At 37.6% G+C, this 16,801-nt stretch overlaps 2 protein-coding genes across 4 annotated transcripts in view; one reads left to right on the forward strand and one right to left on the reverse strand.

Moving 5' to 3' along the window:
* MCUB (mitochondrial calcium uniporter dominant negative subunit beta) overlaps positions 1-1,104 on the forward strand; it is a 32,353-nt gene extending 31,249 nt beyond the window's left edge. For all 3 annotated transcript variants that reach the window (XM_087962953.1, XM_026668685.2, XM_087962952.1), the window contains exon 8: positions 731-1,104. In XM_087962953.1, the coding sequence (XP_087819079.1) occupies positions 731-808 (78 nt within the window). In that variant the 3' untranslated portion in view covers positions 809-1,104. The remainder of the gene's footprint in view (positions 1-730) is intronic.
* Positions 1,021-16,411, reverse strand: CASP6 (caspase 6). The gene is made up of 8 exons (XM_026668686.2): positions 16,285-16,411; positions 12,382-12,423; positions 11,363-11,405; positions 9,667-9,819; positions 6,964-7,040; positions 5,692-5,867; positions 5,075-5,234; positions 1,021-2,314 (listed from the first exon to the last, which is right to left on the reverse strand). Exons 1-8 carry the CDS (start codon positions 16,325-16,327, stop codon positions 2,079-2,081), a joined length of 930 nt encoding a protein of 309 aa, XP_026524471.1. The 5' UTR covers positions 16,328-16,411; the 3' UTR covers positions 1,021-2,078.
* Positions 16,412-16,801: the final 390 nt, after the last annotated feature.

Raw genomic sequence — 16,801 nt, forward strand, 5'->3', positions numbered from 1 at the left:
ATAACGTTTGTTCACAAAAATCACAGTCATTAAGCCCAGAAATGATAATCTAGCCAAAGTGTTAAGTCTGTCTTGCACAGATTAATTCTGCTGCTAGTAACTGCAGTTAAGATACCTTTTTCAGGCAGAGAAAATACTACCCCGTGCCACATAGCACATTTACCCTGCGTCAGGACCTGCCAAACAGTTGTGAATTTAATGCAGAATAACTACAAAGTCTCTTGCTTCCTAAGCACATTCATTCATCTTTTTGTATAATCATTTCCTTTCTGTTACTTTTTCTTCTTTGCTCTTTTAAGTATTTGAAACGCACTTCAAAATTATGGTTTAGATCCTACAGAGGTAGTCTGTAATCATGTATGACTAACATGTTGCATGTTGCAAACTCAATTCAACATTTGCAATTGATTATAATTCAATTAATTAATTCCTATGTTTCTCCTTTATTGAAGAATAATTTATTGGTACGTATTCTGGCTAAGTTGGTCCAGCATCCACAGAATAGAATGTATAGAAAAGTTTATTTCAGAGTGTCTTGCTGATTGCTAGCTAAATCCATTTCCTAATTTTAAAAGTCACATTTAAAATAAGATATGTAAATTCAAGTTAGTAGGGTGCCCTGGTTAACACAATGCATAATTGAAGAATGTAGAATTTGATGGAATCTATTTACAACTATTTAATTTTAAACCATAAACTCATCACTTTTTTTTTCTTTTTACACTATCAGGTGGAAGAATCCTTGAAACGACTGAGGAACCCCTTACAATTACAACTTCCAGTGCAAGAAATCAATGACAAACATTAATTCTAAGTTTCAACCTGTTGAGTTCCCTCAAAAAAATAGCAAACTGGACATTTTGACCCACTATATTAAAGCTGAATGTAGATTTTATAAAAAACAAACAAACCCAAACCATACTTTTTGTATATATCATTTCTCCACAATATTCGAGTTTAGAAAAGAACAATCAACTTAATCTTGGATGACCAATCCATTCTTAATAAAACAAATCAATGTTTTCTTAAAGGATGGTTTTATTTTGGGATTCCTATATTTGAATGTAATTTTCATAATGAGCTAAATAAAAACAGATACTTGTCTTGGATGTCTTCTGAGTGTTCTGTTTAGGATGTTAAGAAAATGTTCCTTTCACACTTGCACAAAGTATCTCAATGTTGTAATGAGTTACATATGTAGCACACATACCACCTGAAAGATTTATGACAACAGGTTTCACAGGCACAAATTCATCTTTATCAAATAATAATAATAAAAGCTGATTTGCATGGAAAGTAATGCAGATGTTTCAGTTAAGTTGCAGTAACTCCACAAGTTAGCAGGAGCTGCTATAACTAACTGAAGGAGTCACAATATCATATTGGTCGCATAATACACTTTTCCAAAATGTTAAAGTGGGAGGGGAACAATTTATATAGTACAAACAGATTAAGAAAATGATTCTCACAAGACAATTACTATTTATGTTGAAACAAAAGAATAAAAATTTAACCATTAGTACAAAATATCCATTATAACATCCATTATGGAATGTAAACCTAAAGACAGCTAACTTTTGATTAACTGTTCCTTTATTATCCCAATGTCAAGTCTGAAGTTATTTTTAAAACTCCCTGAGGGTAGAAGAATATCTAACAATTTCAAAGGCTGTATAAAAGTATTTCTGCCTGAGTTGCTAAACTTCACAGAAGTTTTTTTTTTCAATTGTTAATGTAGAACTTGTATTTCTGTTTACCATTTCGAACCTGCAATTGTTGGCTGTGATTTTTATTACATAGATCTTTATTCACCATCTCCTGAAGATCTCAGTTTAGCTAAAGTAATAGACTATATATTAACTAAACACACCTTTTAAATTATCACTACAATTCTATATATCTATTCAGAATCAACTCTCATTGAGTTTAATGGAGCGTATTTTAGATAAGTGGATATAAAATTGATCTATTTTAACAGTACTGTTTTTTTGTTTTTGTTTTTGCTTTGAGTCCTGCAGAGCACACCACCGCTGCCCACCACCTACATAGCCAAAAATAATAATTACTCTACCATGCAACTATGATTTGGGGTAGAAGTACAGTTTTTTAGTTAACATTGAAGCAAAGCAAGGGATCTGCTTTTTCCCTATAGCACCAATATCTTTGCATACATCTACCCTGCGATGTGATACCTTCCTGTTAACAAGCATCAGTAATTCTGTGAATTCCAGGGAAGCACCATGCTTTCGTATCATCTCACACAGATCTTGAATATACCAAGAACCATATACAGTCTCCCGATGGGAATAGAAACCTATTGGAAGAGGAGGGAGAAAGGATTACATTACTGTGTCAAGAAATCAGCTTTAGCTTTTGACTTGTATTTATTAAGTAACCAAAACAATGTTGGGGTAAAAGTTTGTGTTTTTTTGTTTTGTTTTTTGAGCTTTTTCAATGTGCCAGGATTCTGAAATTTTTGTTACATTTGTAGTATTTTTGCTTGGCAAAAATAATTGGAGGATTTTTTTACATGTCCCAAAAATTTAACACTCCCCTTTTATTAACTATGTTTATATAAGTAGTACTAGCTGATCCAGTTCTGCTATATTTCATTAATAAACACTGCATCTAGTGAAGTCCAATTATTTTAATGGTGGCCTTTGTCAAGCTGAGCAAGGAAGCTGATAAATGGCCATAAGAGAATGTGTTCCCAATGGCATTCTCTAAAGTGAAGTTAAAAAAGACTGGGAAATGAATCCTTACATTTATTTGAGCATGCCAAGCCACAAACTAGTAACCCCATTTTAGCCTATCCTAGCTGGTATAAGTCTTTCATAAATTTGTCATCTAAATATTATCATCAAAGTTGCATTCATAAATAGAATACAGACCAAATAGTCCCATTTCTGCACTCATTGCAAGCATCCGCAACAAGGAAATATTAGAAAGCTGAAAACCAAACATTACAGATATAGTACATTATTTGGTTGTGAGCCCCCTAGAGTTGCGTCTAGGTAAAACAGGCAGGCATATAAATTTAATAAAAATAAATAAATCCCTAAAGATTTATTTCTTGTAGGTATTTAGTTTGCTATTTAGGCAAAGATAGTTAATATGTTATCTGATGTGATGGAAATATGGATAGCTGACACCACCCTGGTTAGAAAGAAGTTCCAGTAGTGATTTATACCAGGGGTTGCCAACCTTTTGGACCTCGGGGACCACCAAACTCATAATTTTAAATCCTGCAGACCACTAATAAAGCTGCCTGGGGAATTCTGGGAGTTAAGTCCGCCAGGCTTAAAGTTGCCAAGTTTGGAGACTCCTCGTCTCGATGATGGTCGATATGGTCAGACTTCTGAACTTCACTTAAACACCGATTTTAGCAGCTCGGAACCCCTGCTTTTTCAGATTTAGGGAGGAGGAGGAGGAGGAGATGTTCTTGGGATACATACAGCTGCGAGGCTTGTCACCAAAGCGGCACTTGAGTTCCCAGAGAATGGAAAGCAAAACGCTAACCCCTCCCCCTCCTTGGCCAAAGTTGCAATCCCGTTGCAGAGGCCACCAGTCTGCTCCATGGCTGTGAGAATCCTTCCACGGGCAGGGAGCAGTTTCTCCAGCCATGCCTTCTTTGTTGACGCGGGGGTGGACATTTGGAGAGGATCCCTAACTTGGGCCGAGAGGCAGAGCGTGTGTGTATGACCAGATCAATCCAGGTGCAGTGGCGGAGCGAGCACTGGGCTGCTCAGCAGCAATGGCAGCAGCACTCTGGAAGTGAGAGCGAAAAAGCGGCAGCAGCAGCGGGTGGGACTCTGCCCGCCTGTCCAGCAACTACGACACGCTGCCTGGGCGCTTTGCATGGTCATTTTCCCTTATTCCCTTGTTTCGCCCCTTGCAGACAGCTGCTGGTAAGAGCTGGGCTTACCAGCTCTTCCTCTCTGCTGCTCCGAGCTTGCCTTCTTCCTTGGGGAGTCATTCCCCCCACCTGCTTTGGTGTCCTTTCTCCTCCCTTTTTTTAGGGCTCAATCCCTTTTCTGCTGTTTCCTTGCTCGCTTCTTGTCTGCAAGAAAATTCCCCACCCCTTTTTCCTACCGACTGATCATTATTTGGGATTGCAGGATACCGTCTCCAGCTTCATTCTCAGGAGGAGAGAGAGAGAGGGAGGGAGGGAGAGAGAGAGAGAGAGAGAGAGAGAGAGAGAGAGAGAGAGAGAGACTTACTTACTTACTTACTTTTGGCTTCATACAAGGAAAGCAGCAGAAGTCTTTCTCTCCCCCAAACTCCGTCATAAATGAGTATTTGCCGGCACAACCTCTTGGAGCAGGATGCCTTGCAGGGTCCCAAAGACTCATTTCTGGCAGAGTTTGGGGGAGAAAAAGAAAGACTTTTGCTGCTTTCCTTGCGTGCAGCCAAAAGCAGAAGAAAGAAGCAGAAAGAAGCAGCCCGGTGGCCAGGCCAGGCATGGGATGAGTGGGGCAAGTTCCCCCCCTCCACCCTTCCCCCCTCCCTTCACTACCTCGTGTTGTTCAAAATGCAAGCAACACAAATCTTGTGTTCCCAAGGGCCATGTGGGCGGCACAGCCTTGTGTTCCCGTGAAGCCTGGATTAAGTGCTTTGGGTGGTGCTTTGGGGTGACATTTCTCTGCGACCACCAAAATTTTCTTGGTGACCACTGATTTACACAACTAATGGTAAGTGTTCCACCATTTCTTGCAGATTCTTTCTATCTGACATTTATTTACTGATTAGTTTTGAGGAGGTTTGTTTTTATTAGCTTGGGAGGGGTATTAAATACAAAAACACTTGGTTGTCAATATCTATTCAATGTATAGCATGAATAACCAATAAATGATACATCAAAGCAACTTTTCTTTAAGAAACTATTGCTCGCTTGATGAGGTTAAACATTGTTTTCCTCTAGGACAAGGGTGTCAAACTTGTGTCATCATGTCATGTGACATATTGCAACTTTTCTTCGCTAAAATGGAGGTGGGTGTGGCCAGCATGCGACGCATCCGGCCCACAGGCTGTCAGTTTGACACCCCTGTTCTAGGATAACACTGATTTTGTTTACCTTCTGCCACAGAATAACACATGAGGAAATCAGCACCAGCAGGTAAAGTATAAATTGCAGCAGAGTCAACTTCAGTTTCATTGACAAGTGAGCGTTCTGTAACGCTATCCACCCTATCGTGAGCAAAGACCGGATCATCATGCTTATCTCCTCTGCATGCCTAAAATTAGAAATAAAAGAACTGTTGGAAATGAAATGAAAGTTCACTTAAATGATTGAACATATAAATGCCTTTAATTATGCCCTGCTATAGATACCAGTGATGTTTTGAATTTTTTTTAAGATGAAGTTATTACACAAGGACCCTTGTGTAACATAAACAAAATCTAAGGTGATTTTGGCACTTCTTCCACCCATCAATTTTCCTACTACAAATTGCCAGTCATAGACACAAGATTTTACACACTTTGATGGTAAATCCTCAGGGAAGTTTAGGTTACATAGGTAGAAATATATGAAAGTACATCAGATTTTGACTAAATCCACCAAACGTTACACTTCATGTTTGCATTGTGTGCATTTAAAAGTGATGCCTTTAATATATAGAGGTCAATTTCTCTCTTTCAAGAAGATTGATTTTAATCTCAGCTGTGGAATCAAGAACTCCGCCATCTCACCTGAATTACAAATATTTTTGGCTTCCCTATCAGGCTAGGGCATTTGTCACCTCTGAACATATTGGTCAGTTTTTGTATCTGTATTTTAGCATCATAAGCGTAAACATGGTTATCTTCTCCATGGCTCAAGAAAACGCACATAAAGCAATCCGCATCTTCATGTTGCTCTTTGGACACTACAAAAATAATAATGCAATTTATCTACACAAAGAAGTTATTTTTATATTGGTGGCTATAAAAGTAATGAGGTGTAACTTCCTTTAGCTTGCTCTGGACATAAATCAAACCAATCCAGTTCTCCCACATGTGAAACAAATAGTTAATTTTATTCTGAGCTGGATTTAGAAATTGAAAACTCAATCGACACTCCAATACTCCCTGGTGCCTACTGCATCATTAAAACTATCTCATCAGATGCCATGATTGCTTACTTTTGAGACCTTAGCCTCAACCTTAGTGCTTTTTCTGCTGTCTTTTAAACATAGCAGATAGCAGCAAAGACATCTGAAATGCTTATTTTCCACCTTATTTTCTAAAAATTAGAGATGTGCAAAATTCACCAAATGGGAAATGAAACCCTTCAGAAAACAAATATGCTGAATTAACTTTGTTCTGGACCAGTTGCCTGAAGTAAATTCTCTGAACTGGTGATGATCTAGAATGATCCACTCATGTCATTCCAAGCGAAACAAGCCTGTTTCACTTGGAATGACGTGACTGAAATAGTTCAAATGATTTCCAGTTTAGCATAATTTACTTCTATAAACCACTGAACTATTAGAATAGCACAATCTGGAGAAGGTTCAAGATGATTTGGAAGATGAGCAGAATGGTCTCGAATTTTCCAAAACATTCTGTTTTTCAACTGATGAATTTTGCATACCTACCCCTAACTAAATTCGCTATAAAATTGTTAATTTTTAGTTTTAAAAATGAAAAACATTACATTGTAAAAACAAAATATTTTTTTTAAAAAAAACTTAAGATGTTGAGAGACAACACTGGCTTATTATACTGTAAACATACAGTATAATTCAATAGTTAATAACAAATATGATAGGTGGAATGTGAATAGCTTAACAGGCCAGGCCTGGGAGAAAAAAAAAACATAGTATGCAGACCTTTCTATTTGGTTGGCTCTCCCACAGTTCAATAAATTAAATCTTCATTAACCAGAATTATTTTTTTCACTAGGAACATTAATATTAAAAATTTTGCCAATAAAATATAACCACTAGCCAAGCATCAACATCAAATACTTGCTTTACCTACCATTATAAATGTTCTGCAGCACTTCTTCTGCTCTAAGATCATCAAAACATTTCACTTCAAATCCAAGTTCAGTAAAGCTATTTTAAACAGAACAATATTTCACTCCAGGATCATGTTCATATATTCTTAATGACTCACATATTAATATTTAGATCTTTCAGTGGATGCAACATTATCTAATGTCAAGCTTTAGCAATTTACCAAAACACCACTTACCGCATTCTTATGCTAGGAGTCCTCTAGAAAAAAGAAGAATCTACTTTCAGAATCAGATTGAGTTCCAAATTAAAATATAAATGCAACTAAAACACCATATTTAGTTAATATGTTTAGTTTAACCATATTAAAAATACACAATATTTAATATCAATAATATTCTATCTGTAACCTTAAAACACCCAATGTTTAAAATCTGTACTTGACATAGTACAATTAGGATTAGAAAAATATTTTGAGAAAATAATTCTACAAGTTGTTTCTTTCATTGCCTAACCCTAACCCTAATATCTCAGCATATGATCTTCTGAAATATTGATCAGGAATATTTAAAGATGTGATCTTTCACGTAGGTGCCCATGTCCTGATTTATAAATTATACAATCAATAATGAAATTGCACAACTATTCACACTGTTGTAATGAAATAAATAGCATTCATATAGACATTTAGTATCAGCCTATGATACTGTAGATCAGAGGTATGTTTGAGGAAGCCATGAGATTCCTTCAACATTTTTTTTAGAAATCCTACATTGCAAAAGCTTTTCTTTAACATATAGACATACTGTTTCTGCTTCATTTCCCCTTCCATGCTCCATTATCCTTGGAATGCAAGAGATAAGTTGGGTGTGTTCCATACGCCATTTTTAATCTATTTAATATATTGTCATGAGCCTGGATAGGGTCTAAGTTAAAAAAAAAAAAACTAGACAGCTGGGTTGAGTCAGACATGTGAGCATAGGGTTGATTCTGCAGATGAAAAGTCTGAAACAAACTCTAACCCATCATGAGTACCAGAACTGACCTGAGCTCAAAGTTGTTCCATTTGGGGGCCATTTTCCTGAGAGCTTTCCTCCAAACAGTGTATGAATGGAAGAGAATATACTAAAATAGTATTTTTATTTATTTTAAATATACTTTATTAATCTTTTATAATTTTAAAAAGTCAAACAACAACAAAATAGATCTTATATCAACAGTGTGACATTTGTCTTATATTTTAAAATGTATATTTTGTGCATTATTTACAAATATACAAAAATGTGTGAATATAAATCATTAACTTATCTAGTACTTACCTCTATTTACAATCCATTTATCTAACTAAAATAGTATTATTTTTTTTAATGGTGCTAACTTTAAAATCTGGATTTCAACTGCCAGAATTCCTCAACCAATACGGTATCTGGGGAATTCTGCGTGTTGAAATTCACACATTTTAAAGTTACCAAGTTTGAGAAAAATTGTAGTAAAGAATACAGGCAGTTCTCAACTTACAATCAAAACTGAACCCAAAATTTCCAAGATAGTTGTTAAGTAAGTTTTGCCCCAAGTTTTATGACCTTTCTTGTCACAGTTGTTAAATGAATTGTTGCATCGTTAAGTTAGTAAGATGGTTTGTTAAGTGAGACTGGCTTCCCTATTGACTTTTCTTGTCAGAAAGTTGCAACAGGTGACCATATGATCCTGGGACACTCCAATTGTGATAAATATGAGTCAACTGCCAAACATCCAAATTTTGATCACATGACCATGGGGATGCTACAATGGTCATAAATGTGAAAAATGGTCGTAAGTAACTTTTTCAATGCTGTTGTAACTTAAAATGGTCACTAAACGAATGGTTGTAAGTCAAGGACTATCTGTACAGAGGAGGCTTTTCTGTCTGATCTTGCTTTGTGATGGAGAATGTCAACTTCAGATAACAGATAATCAGAGTTGGAAGGGACCTTGTAGGTCATCTAGTCCAATCCCCCGCCCAAGCAGGAGACCTTACACCATTTCTGACAAATGGCAATCCAATCTCTTCTTGAAAGTCTCAAGGGATGGCGCTCCCACAACTTCTAAGGGCAAGCTGTTTCATTGGTTGATTGTTCTCACTGTCAGAAAGTTTCTTCTTATTTCCAGGTTAAATCTCTCCTTGTTCAGTTTCCATCCATTATTCCTTGTCTGGCCTACAGGCGCTTTAGAAAATAGCTTGACCCCTTCTTCTCTGTGGCACCCTCAAATATTGGAAGACCACTATCGTGTCTCCCCTGGTCCTTCTCTTTACTAGACTAGCCAAGCCCAGTTCCTCTAACTGTTGTTCATATGTTTTAGTCTCCAGTCCCCTAATCATCCTGGTTGCTCTTCTTTGTACTTTTTCTAGAGTCTCAACATCTTTTTTATAATGTGGTGAACAAAACTGGATACAGTACTCTAGGTGTGGTCTTACTAAGGCCTTCAGTTTAGGATTGTCTTTTATTTGGGTAAATATGTTAATTCAAGCAACAGAAGTTACTTTGCTGGTAATTGAAGGGATGGAAATTAATTTATTGAATAACCGAGGGTCAGAAATCTGTTGCAAAATCAGCCAATCAGCTCTCATGGAATACTTTCTTCCTTGACACACAATTTCTTAAAAAATGGAAGTAGTTTTAGAAGTCATTGGATTTGTCTTCTTCATTGTAAAAGAAAATACACTGAACAACAATTATTCCTTTACCTGCGGTTCAGATTGTCTCGGTCAGCACAAGTACCACGTCTCTCCGGTAACATTAAGTGCCAGAAAAACCTCTCATGATTAAAGATCAAAGCTAGTCCTCTTCTCTTGTGTTTCATTTTGTATTCCACAGATGGATCAAAGAGCTGGTTGAGCCTGCAAAAAAAAAAAAAAAAGGTAGCCCAGTTAATAAACTTAGGCCTTTCTCATTCATACAGTATAAACACATCTGTACAGTTAAGAAGTCAGTGGTTAGGATTCAAAGAACTGTACAATTAGTGCAAATTTTGAATAATTTAATTTGATTTACAAGAAGGATATCCTTTACCATTACAGGTACATTTTTGGTACCTACATACCAATCATACTATTCCTATTTAGGATAAAAACATTACACAGAGTACAAAAAGGCAAAAGGAATATTAAGCCAAAGAAATTAAAGACATAAAAGAAAAAAAAGTACTACAGCTAAAACTACATTATATCCACACCATTCATCATAACTTTTTTTCCAAACTACTTGTCTAAGGATTATTCTTTATATTATTCATGCTATCTTGTAGTCTTGTATGGACTGCACTAGTAGAGACTAAACCAATATCATTGTGTAGCTGATGTACAATGACAATAAAGGCTTTGAACTTGGAAACTATGCTTCTTTCTACCATGTTCATACTTTGTTTCACATATAGCCTTTTGTTATTTAACTTTGCTAATTGCCTCTTTTTAGGATCGTTACCCCATGCAATCATGGTCTTCTTTTTCAAGATTTCCTTCATGTATTTCTTTAGTGATGATTCTGGTTCATTCTCTTCATGTGGTCAAATAACTTAAATATACTTTCATAAGGGCATTCAGTTTTGTACTCTATCCACATTCATTCATTGAGTATGTGGCCCAAAGGCATCCATCAAATTTATGGTGATTAAGGATGGATTTGAATATTAGTCTCTATGATCTTGGTCCAATACCTTAACCAGTATCTCATATTGTCTCTTTTCCTGTCCTTATTTGGCAATGAATAACAGATAGTCTTCTTACTCTGAAGATTTACATGGTTATTATTATTTTTACTGTATAATACACGGATTCTATTTTCTATGACTTGTTTATTGCTCACTGGTATTTATCACTTTTATTCTTCTGTTATATTTACTATGTAAATAACACTGCAAAAACCATAGCCTTAAAGTGACTTAAAACAATTTCCAATCAACAGCTAGATCCAAGTGTATAATTTAACTTGGAAATTTCTGGTTGTGATGATTTCCTCCCCAATAAACTTAAGAATAATACAGGAACAAAGCGTATGTGAAGAAAATGGAAAAGAAATTAAGTATACAGGTATAACACCTTTTCTGTTTGATATCAGACATCTGATCTGAAGCGATATTTGATTTCAAAGTTTTTATAAAGTCTCACTTTAAGAGTTGCATTTGAAAAAGAAGGTCATACCTTCTTTCAAGCACTCAAAATACATGTATCCAATGGGAAAAGGTGCAACACTGATGGATAGCTGTAATTTTAAAAGGAACCTGATTTGGTTACAAAATCAATTATCCAGCTAGGAGATCAACTGATCCTAAAATGGTTATTTTTATTATAAGCTTCTTGGAGTAGAGCCATACAAGACCCACAAATAATTATCATGGTTATAAGGAAAAATCCTTGCAAAATCTCCTGACCCAGAAAAGATTACCTTTCATCAAAAGCATCTGTTTCACTGAAGTTTTGCTGCTCATCTGTAAATAGAAAACAATTCAAACATAAATAAATCAAAATAATTTCGCTTCCACATAAAAAATGTGCACATATAGGTAATACATTTACACATCCACTCTATTTTTAAAATATATTTTAAAGATGTTTTCACTGCAAAAGCACATTTTTTTAGGGAAACATGTTTTATGGAAATCCATAAACAAAAAAAATATAAGTGATCAAAAAAATAAGAAAAGACCCAAACTAAAAGATGTACTTAATTTACTTTAAAACATGCAATCTAATTTTACATAGCGAGAAACAAAAACTGCAGTCCTTCACCATCCTGACATACAGTTAAATGACCCAATTAATCCACAGAAACTAGACTGGATCCCAGATAGCCTTGTTTGAGATTTAACTAACCACTCTTCCAGTCTACTAATTCCTGTATGGTATGTAAACTCCTTTGGTTAACAGCCTCTCCCAATATCAATTACTGAACTAGAGAAAGAAGTGCTGCAAAAAAGAGACCAATATAGGCCCATCTCTGCTGCCGTTTGTTTTTCATCTTGGAGCCATATGGGAGGTGGGAAAGGGGCAAAAATGATACACTTATGTGCCTGCACCCACAATTCTGGCCCTGGCACTGTCAACTAAATTTGTGCCAATGTGGACTTTTAATTATTTGTTCCTCCAAGAAGAAAAGAAATTAAAAGCAGAAATCTCGGAGAGAAATTTCAGCTTACCAAGTCCCATTTATGAGTATCTATGGGGAGCAAAAACATGACCAGTGGCGAACCAGTCTTCCCAGATGCTAATTTTTGTGTGCTGCTGGGGTGCAAGAGTTACTGAATTCACCATGACCATGTCATGCAAACATAAACATTCCTCATAATTTTGGGATGGTTTCAATCTCTTGCTTTTTTTCCTATTACATTGCAATTTAGAAAAAAATAAGTGTCAAATAAACACACACACACACACACACACACACATAAATGCTGGGTACCTTACCTTTGCATTGTAATATGTTCTTGCTGTCCACGTGGATTTCTTCTACAGTAAAAAACAATACAATGAGTATCTCTCTTATAAACCATGTTCAAACTCAATTGCAAAGAAAAAAAGACAGGACTCAATATTTACAGCAATATAGAGTATGTATTTCATAACTGAGGCATATTGCAATATACTACAATATAATCAGCAAATGAGTTTTTAAATACAAGTTAATCACATAAAGCGTTTTCTCCAAAGGTTTTTCAGTGTTCTCCTCAATGTTCTTACGAAGATTGACAAGGCAAAAGAGCAGCATTGCTGTTTTTATACATTCTTCCACATGGATTTAATATTGTATTCTTAATTATGAACATGAATCACGGTATTTCAAATCAGAACTAGGAAGTAAATCTTTACTGACTGGTCACAAAGTCAAGGGCCAAGTGTATTCTTATAATATAAATTGTAAATTTATTCTAAATATTACATGGTTGTAAATCTATATTATTAGAAATCTTGAAACATTACTGTACATTGTTCAGATACAATGATATCTATGCAGTATTTAACTTTATTGATAGTCTATTGTTTGTGTAACTGAATGTATTGGAAATAAGAAGAAACAAATATTCTGTCAATATGAATTACAATTTAAGATGTTATTACAAGCATAAGTTACAGTAGTCCTCAACTTACAACAGTTCATTTAGTGATGGTTCAAAGTTACAACAGCACTAAAAAAAGTGACTGAAGACCATTTTTCTCACACTTACGACCATTACACGATTCCCCATGGTCATATGATCAAAAATCAGATGCTTGGCAACTGACTCATATTTATAATAGCTGCATGTCCTGGGATCATGTGATCCCCTTTTGCGACCTTCTGACAAACAAAGTCGATGGGGAAGCCAGATTCATTTAACAACCATATTATTAACTTAATAATTGCAGTGGTTCACTTAACAACTGTGGCAAGAAAGGTTGTAAAATGGGGCAAAATTCACTTCAATGTTTCACTGAACCAAGATAAATTTTGGGCTCAATTGTGGTCGTAAGTCAAGGATTACCTGTATTTGACTTTTTCATCCAAAATTGAACATAACATTAGAAAAAAACCACCCAAATTGCAGAAAAGTATATGATACATAATAAAGGTTTCAAATTGATTGTTAGTCTCTGTTATATAGTTGCTTTATACCAGTGGTGGGATTCAATTTTTTTTACTACCGGTTCTGTGGGTGTGGCTTGGTTGGCATGGCAGGGGAAGGATACTGCAAAATCTCCATTCCCTCCCCACCCCACTAACCTGCTTTCCAGCTCTGTTCTCCTGTGCGGGGCAACAAAAGAAGACCCAGCTCATCAGGTGGGACTCAGGAGGCAGAGAATAGATGGGGGCAGGGCCAGTCAGAGGTGGTATTTGCCAATTATCCAAAGTACTCAAAATTTCTTCTACCGGTTCTCCAGAACTGGTCAGAACCTGCTGAATACCACCTCTGCTTTATACATACATACTGTACATGATATATACATATATACACATACATACATACATACATACATATACATACATACATACATACACATATACATATACATATACATACACACACTTATAGATCTATGTATGTATACCTACATATACCTATAAGTATATAATGTGTATAGATTTATCTATATACCTGTAGATATATAAACATAGTATTTAACATACACATATATATAAACTACACACACATATAAACTATACAACATATATATATAATGACAGAAAATGAAACATGACAATGCATAGTTATCAGAATGTTAACATGATAATTTTTTCTCATGGTATATGTTGGGTGGGACAGGAATTTCAGCCAGGGAAACCACAACTTTAGAATTTGCATGTGAAAGCTGTATGGATAGTAACCCAGCCCTGTTTCTGGAGCACAATATAGGTGCACTATGGAGACAACAGCATGATTTAGGGCAGTTTAATTTCCTGTTGGCTCTAGTAGAGAAGAAAACAGCAAGCAACTGTATAGATATGGCTGATGTCTCATTAGCCAGGTTTATGAGAAGGAAAAGAGACTTAGTTTATTGAATCCTAGAAAGTGGATATGTGTACTCATTCATCAATAAGTACATTAAGATGACCTATTTGATAGCTTTGATACTTTTGCTGTCACTTGACTCAAGGGGAATTTGCTCTCTGTTTAGCAGATAGGAAAGATGTTTGTGTTTGCTATGTAATATTTTGGAAATATCTGTTCCTATTCTCAGGGAAAGAGAACTGTGTTACAGCAGAATGAATTAGAACTGCATAGTAAAGAAATTGGAGTAAGAGCTGACTCAAAGTTTTACACTGAGAGGGAGAGACAAAGTTTAAAGATGCTTTGATAACACTCAATGTGTTTTATGAAATGGGTGGATACTGTACCACAAGATTGTGGTACAATATCCACCCATTTCATAATTCTAGACTGTCCAACCTTTTGGTTTGCCTGGGCCTCACTAAGAGAAAAGGAATCGATCATCTTGGGCCATATAAATATATATAGTTAATGTATATAAATTTAAAATACAACTGTAGGGCTGCATTACTAGTTGTCCAGGGCCAATGATGGGCCATGGATTGGACATGCCTGATCTAGACCACTATTCTGCATGAACAATGTACAGAAATATAATTACAAATTTTACACTTGTGTTATTGTCAATATGAGGTAATGAATGAATGCTTTTCTAGTGCCAACAAGTTGATCTGCTCCTGTTAAAAAAAAAAGGCAATTGCTTCCTCTTATTATATTAAAAGGCAATTGCTTCCTCTTATTATATTATTATCAAGTTGGCACTATGATCAAATTACAGCATTTAATTTCTGAATTAAATGTGGGGGGCTTGCAACTCATATAGAATCTGGACAGGCTCCGGGGATCTCTTCCGGGGAATCAAGCCTCCATTATCCAAACACTGCTGCCTGTCCCCCGGAGCGACAAGTTACAGTACAAGGCCAGGCAGCTACTGTACGGTCGAGTAGTAAACACTGCGACGCCGCAGCCACGCTCGAAGTAAGTTAATGAGGCGGAACAAAGGAAAGGCAAGAAGAGGAGCGAGAACAAAGGAAGGCGGCCTGCCAAAAAAAAGCAGCCGCGACGCTTCGGACCGCAAGTCAGGAGGAACTGCAGACCTTTAAAGAACAGAAGCCGAAGAGAAGGGCAGAAAGCAAAAAAGCTGCCTGCGGCTGCATTTGAAATCGCAAAGCTGGATTCTTTATTCCAAGCAAAGATGGAACACGCTGGCCCCCAAGGACTGGGTTGTTTTGTCTTTCCGTCTTTCTCCCTGCATTTCACTGTAGAGACGCCTTCAGCAACCAGCGGAGGCGCTTGGAAACTAAGGCTCCTTTCATCCTGATCTGTCCTAAACTAAAGCACTTACTCCGGGGCTGCCTGCCTGCCTGCCTGCCCTTCGCACAAATCCTTCCACCAAGTGGGAATAAAGACCTAGAAGCTGCCATTCGCCGGACCTGCACTTCATCCCTTTCAATTTCGGTTCGGGGGTTGCGTGGCACGTTGAGCAAACCCAACTCAACCAGCTCAGACCGCGAAGGGTTCAAGGACTTGTGCCACGGAGTGGCTCGCTCACCAGGTTAAGCGTGCTGGTGTGAACACAACCCTCGCGTGCCCTGCCTGCCTCTCCCTGAAAGAAAAGCCGCGTGCTTTTAGCCTGGGGTGCCTTTTCGGCTGAAGGCATCCAGCCACGCGTGCCTGGGAGAATCCGTCCGTCGCCGCCCTGCCTTAGCCGGAGCGAGAGTGGCCTCTAAGCTCTACCAAGGTCGAGCCGTCGATGAGCCTTCCTGCCCCCGAAGCGCCCACTCCCTTCGGCTCAAAGAGCTCTTCGCCCGGAGCGGCTGCTGCAACCCTTTTCTGCGCCTACCTGAGGAACTGGTGTCATTTTTCTGCCTCTTGACGTTCGCCATGATTGGGCTTCGGCTCCAAAGCTGCCTTCAGAGAGAGCCTCCCCGGGGCTGTTGCTACCACAGTCCTCCCCGCCCCCGCACCTCCTCCTCCTCCTCCTCCAGTTTCCTAGAGGGAAGACAGCCACCCTCCGTCGCCCGCCCTCTTCTCCTCCCCCGCGAAAGGGGCGCCTCCTCTCCTCAACTCTCCCCGCTTGCTCTTAATCAAGATTGGGCGGGCCGAGCGCTTGTCTTAGTTCTCCGCGGACAGGCTCAGCCCTCGCCTTTGGCCTCGGAGGAGTGGGAGAAGCGCAGCGAGGCCGGAGGTTTTCGGAGAGGTGAAGTGTAATAGACACGCGTTGCCGTTTCCTATGATAAAGAAGCAAAGGAGGCTGGGATAGCCTGAAGGGAGAAAGTCTCCGTCTGAGGACACACCAACTCAAGGTCCACAAAGAGCCAGCAGGCTTTCCATAATTACCCCCTTGTTGTTTTATAGCT

This window comes from Notechis scutatus, chromosome 4 (genome assembly GCF_049901735.1).
Source record: "Notechis scutatus isolate UNSWTSFEM ecotype Mainland chromosome 4, rNotScu1.2, whole genome shotgun sequence".
Lineage (NCBI taxonomy): Eukaryota > Metazoa > Chordata > Lepidosauria > Squamata > Elapidae > Notechis > Notechis scutatus.

Bases quoted from the DNA above. Each gene is read 5' to 3' on its own strand.
- CASP6 (XM_026668686.2), bottom strand. From the start codon at position 16,327: ATGGCGAACGTCAAGAGGCAGAAAAATGACACCAGTTCCTCAG. The intron at 12,424-16,284 runs GTAGGCGCAGAA...TTTTTACTGTAG, and splicing joins AAATGACACCAGTTCCTCAG to AAGAAATCCACGTGGACAGC. The intron at 11,406-12,381 runs GTAAGGTACCCA...TTCTATTTACAG, and splicing joins GAACATATTACAATGCAAAG to ATGAGCAGCAAAACTTCAGT.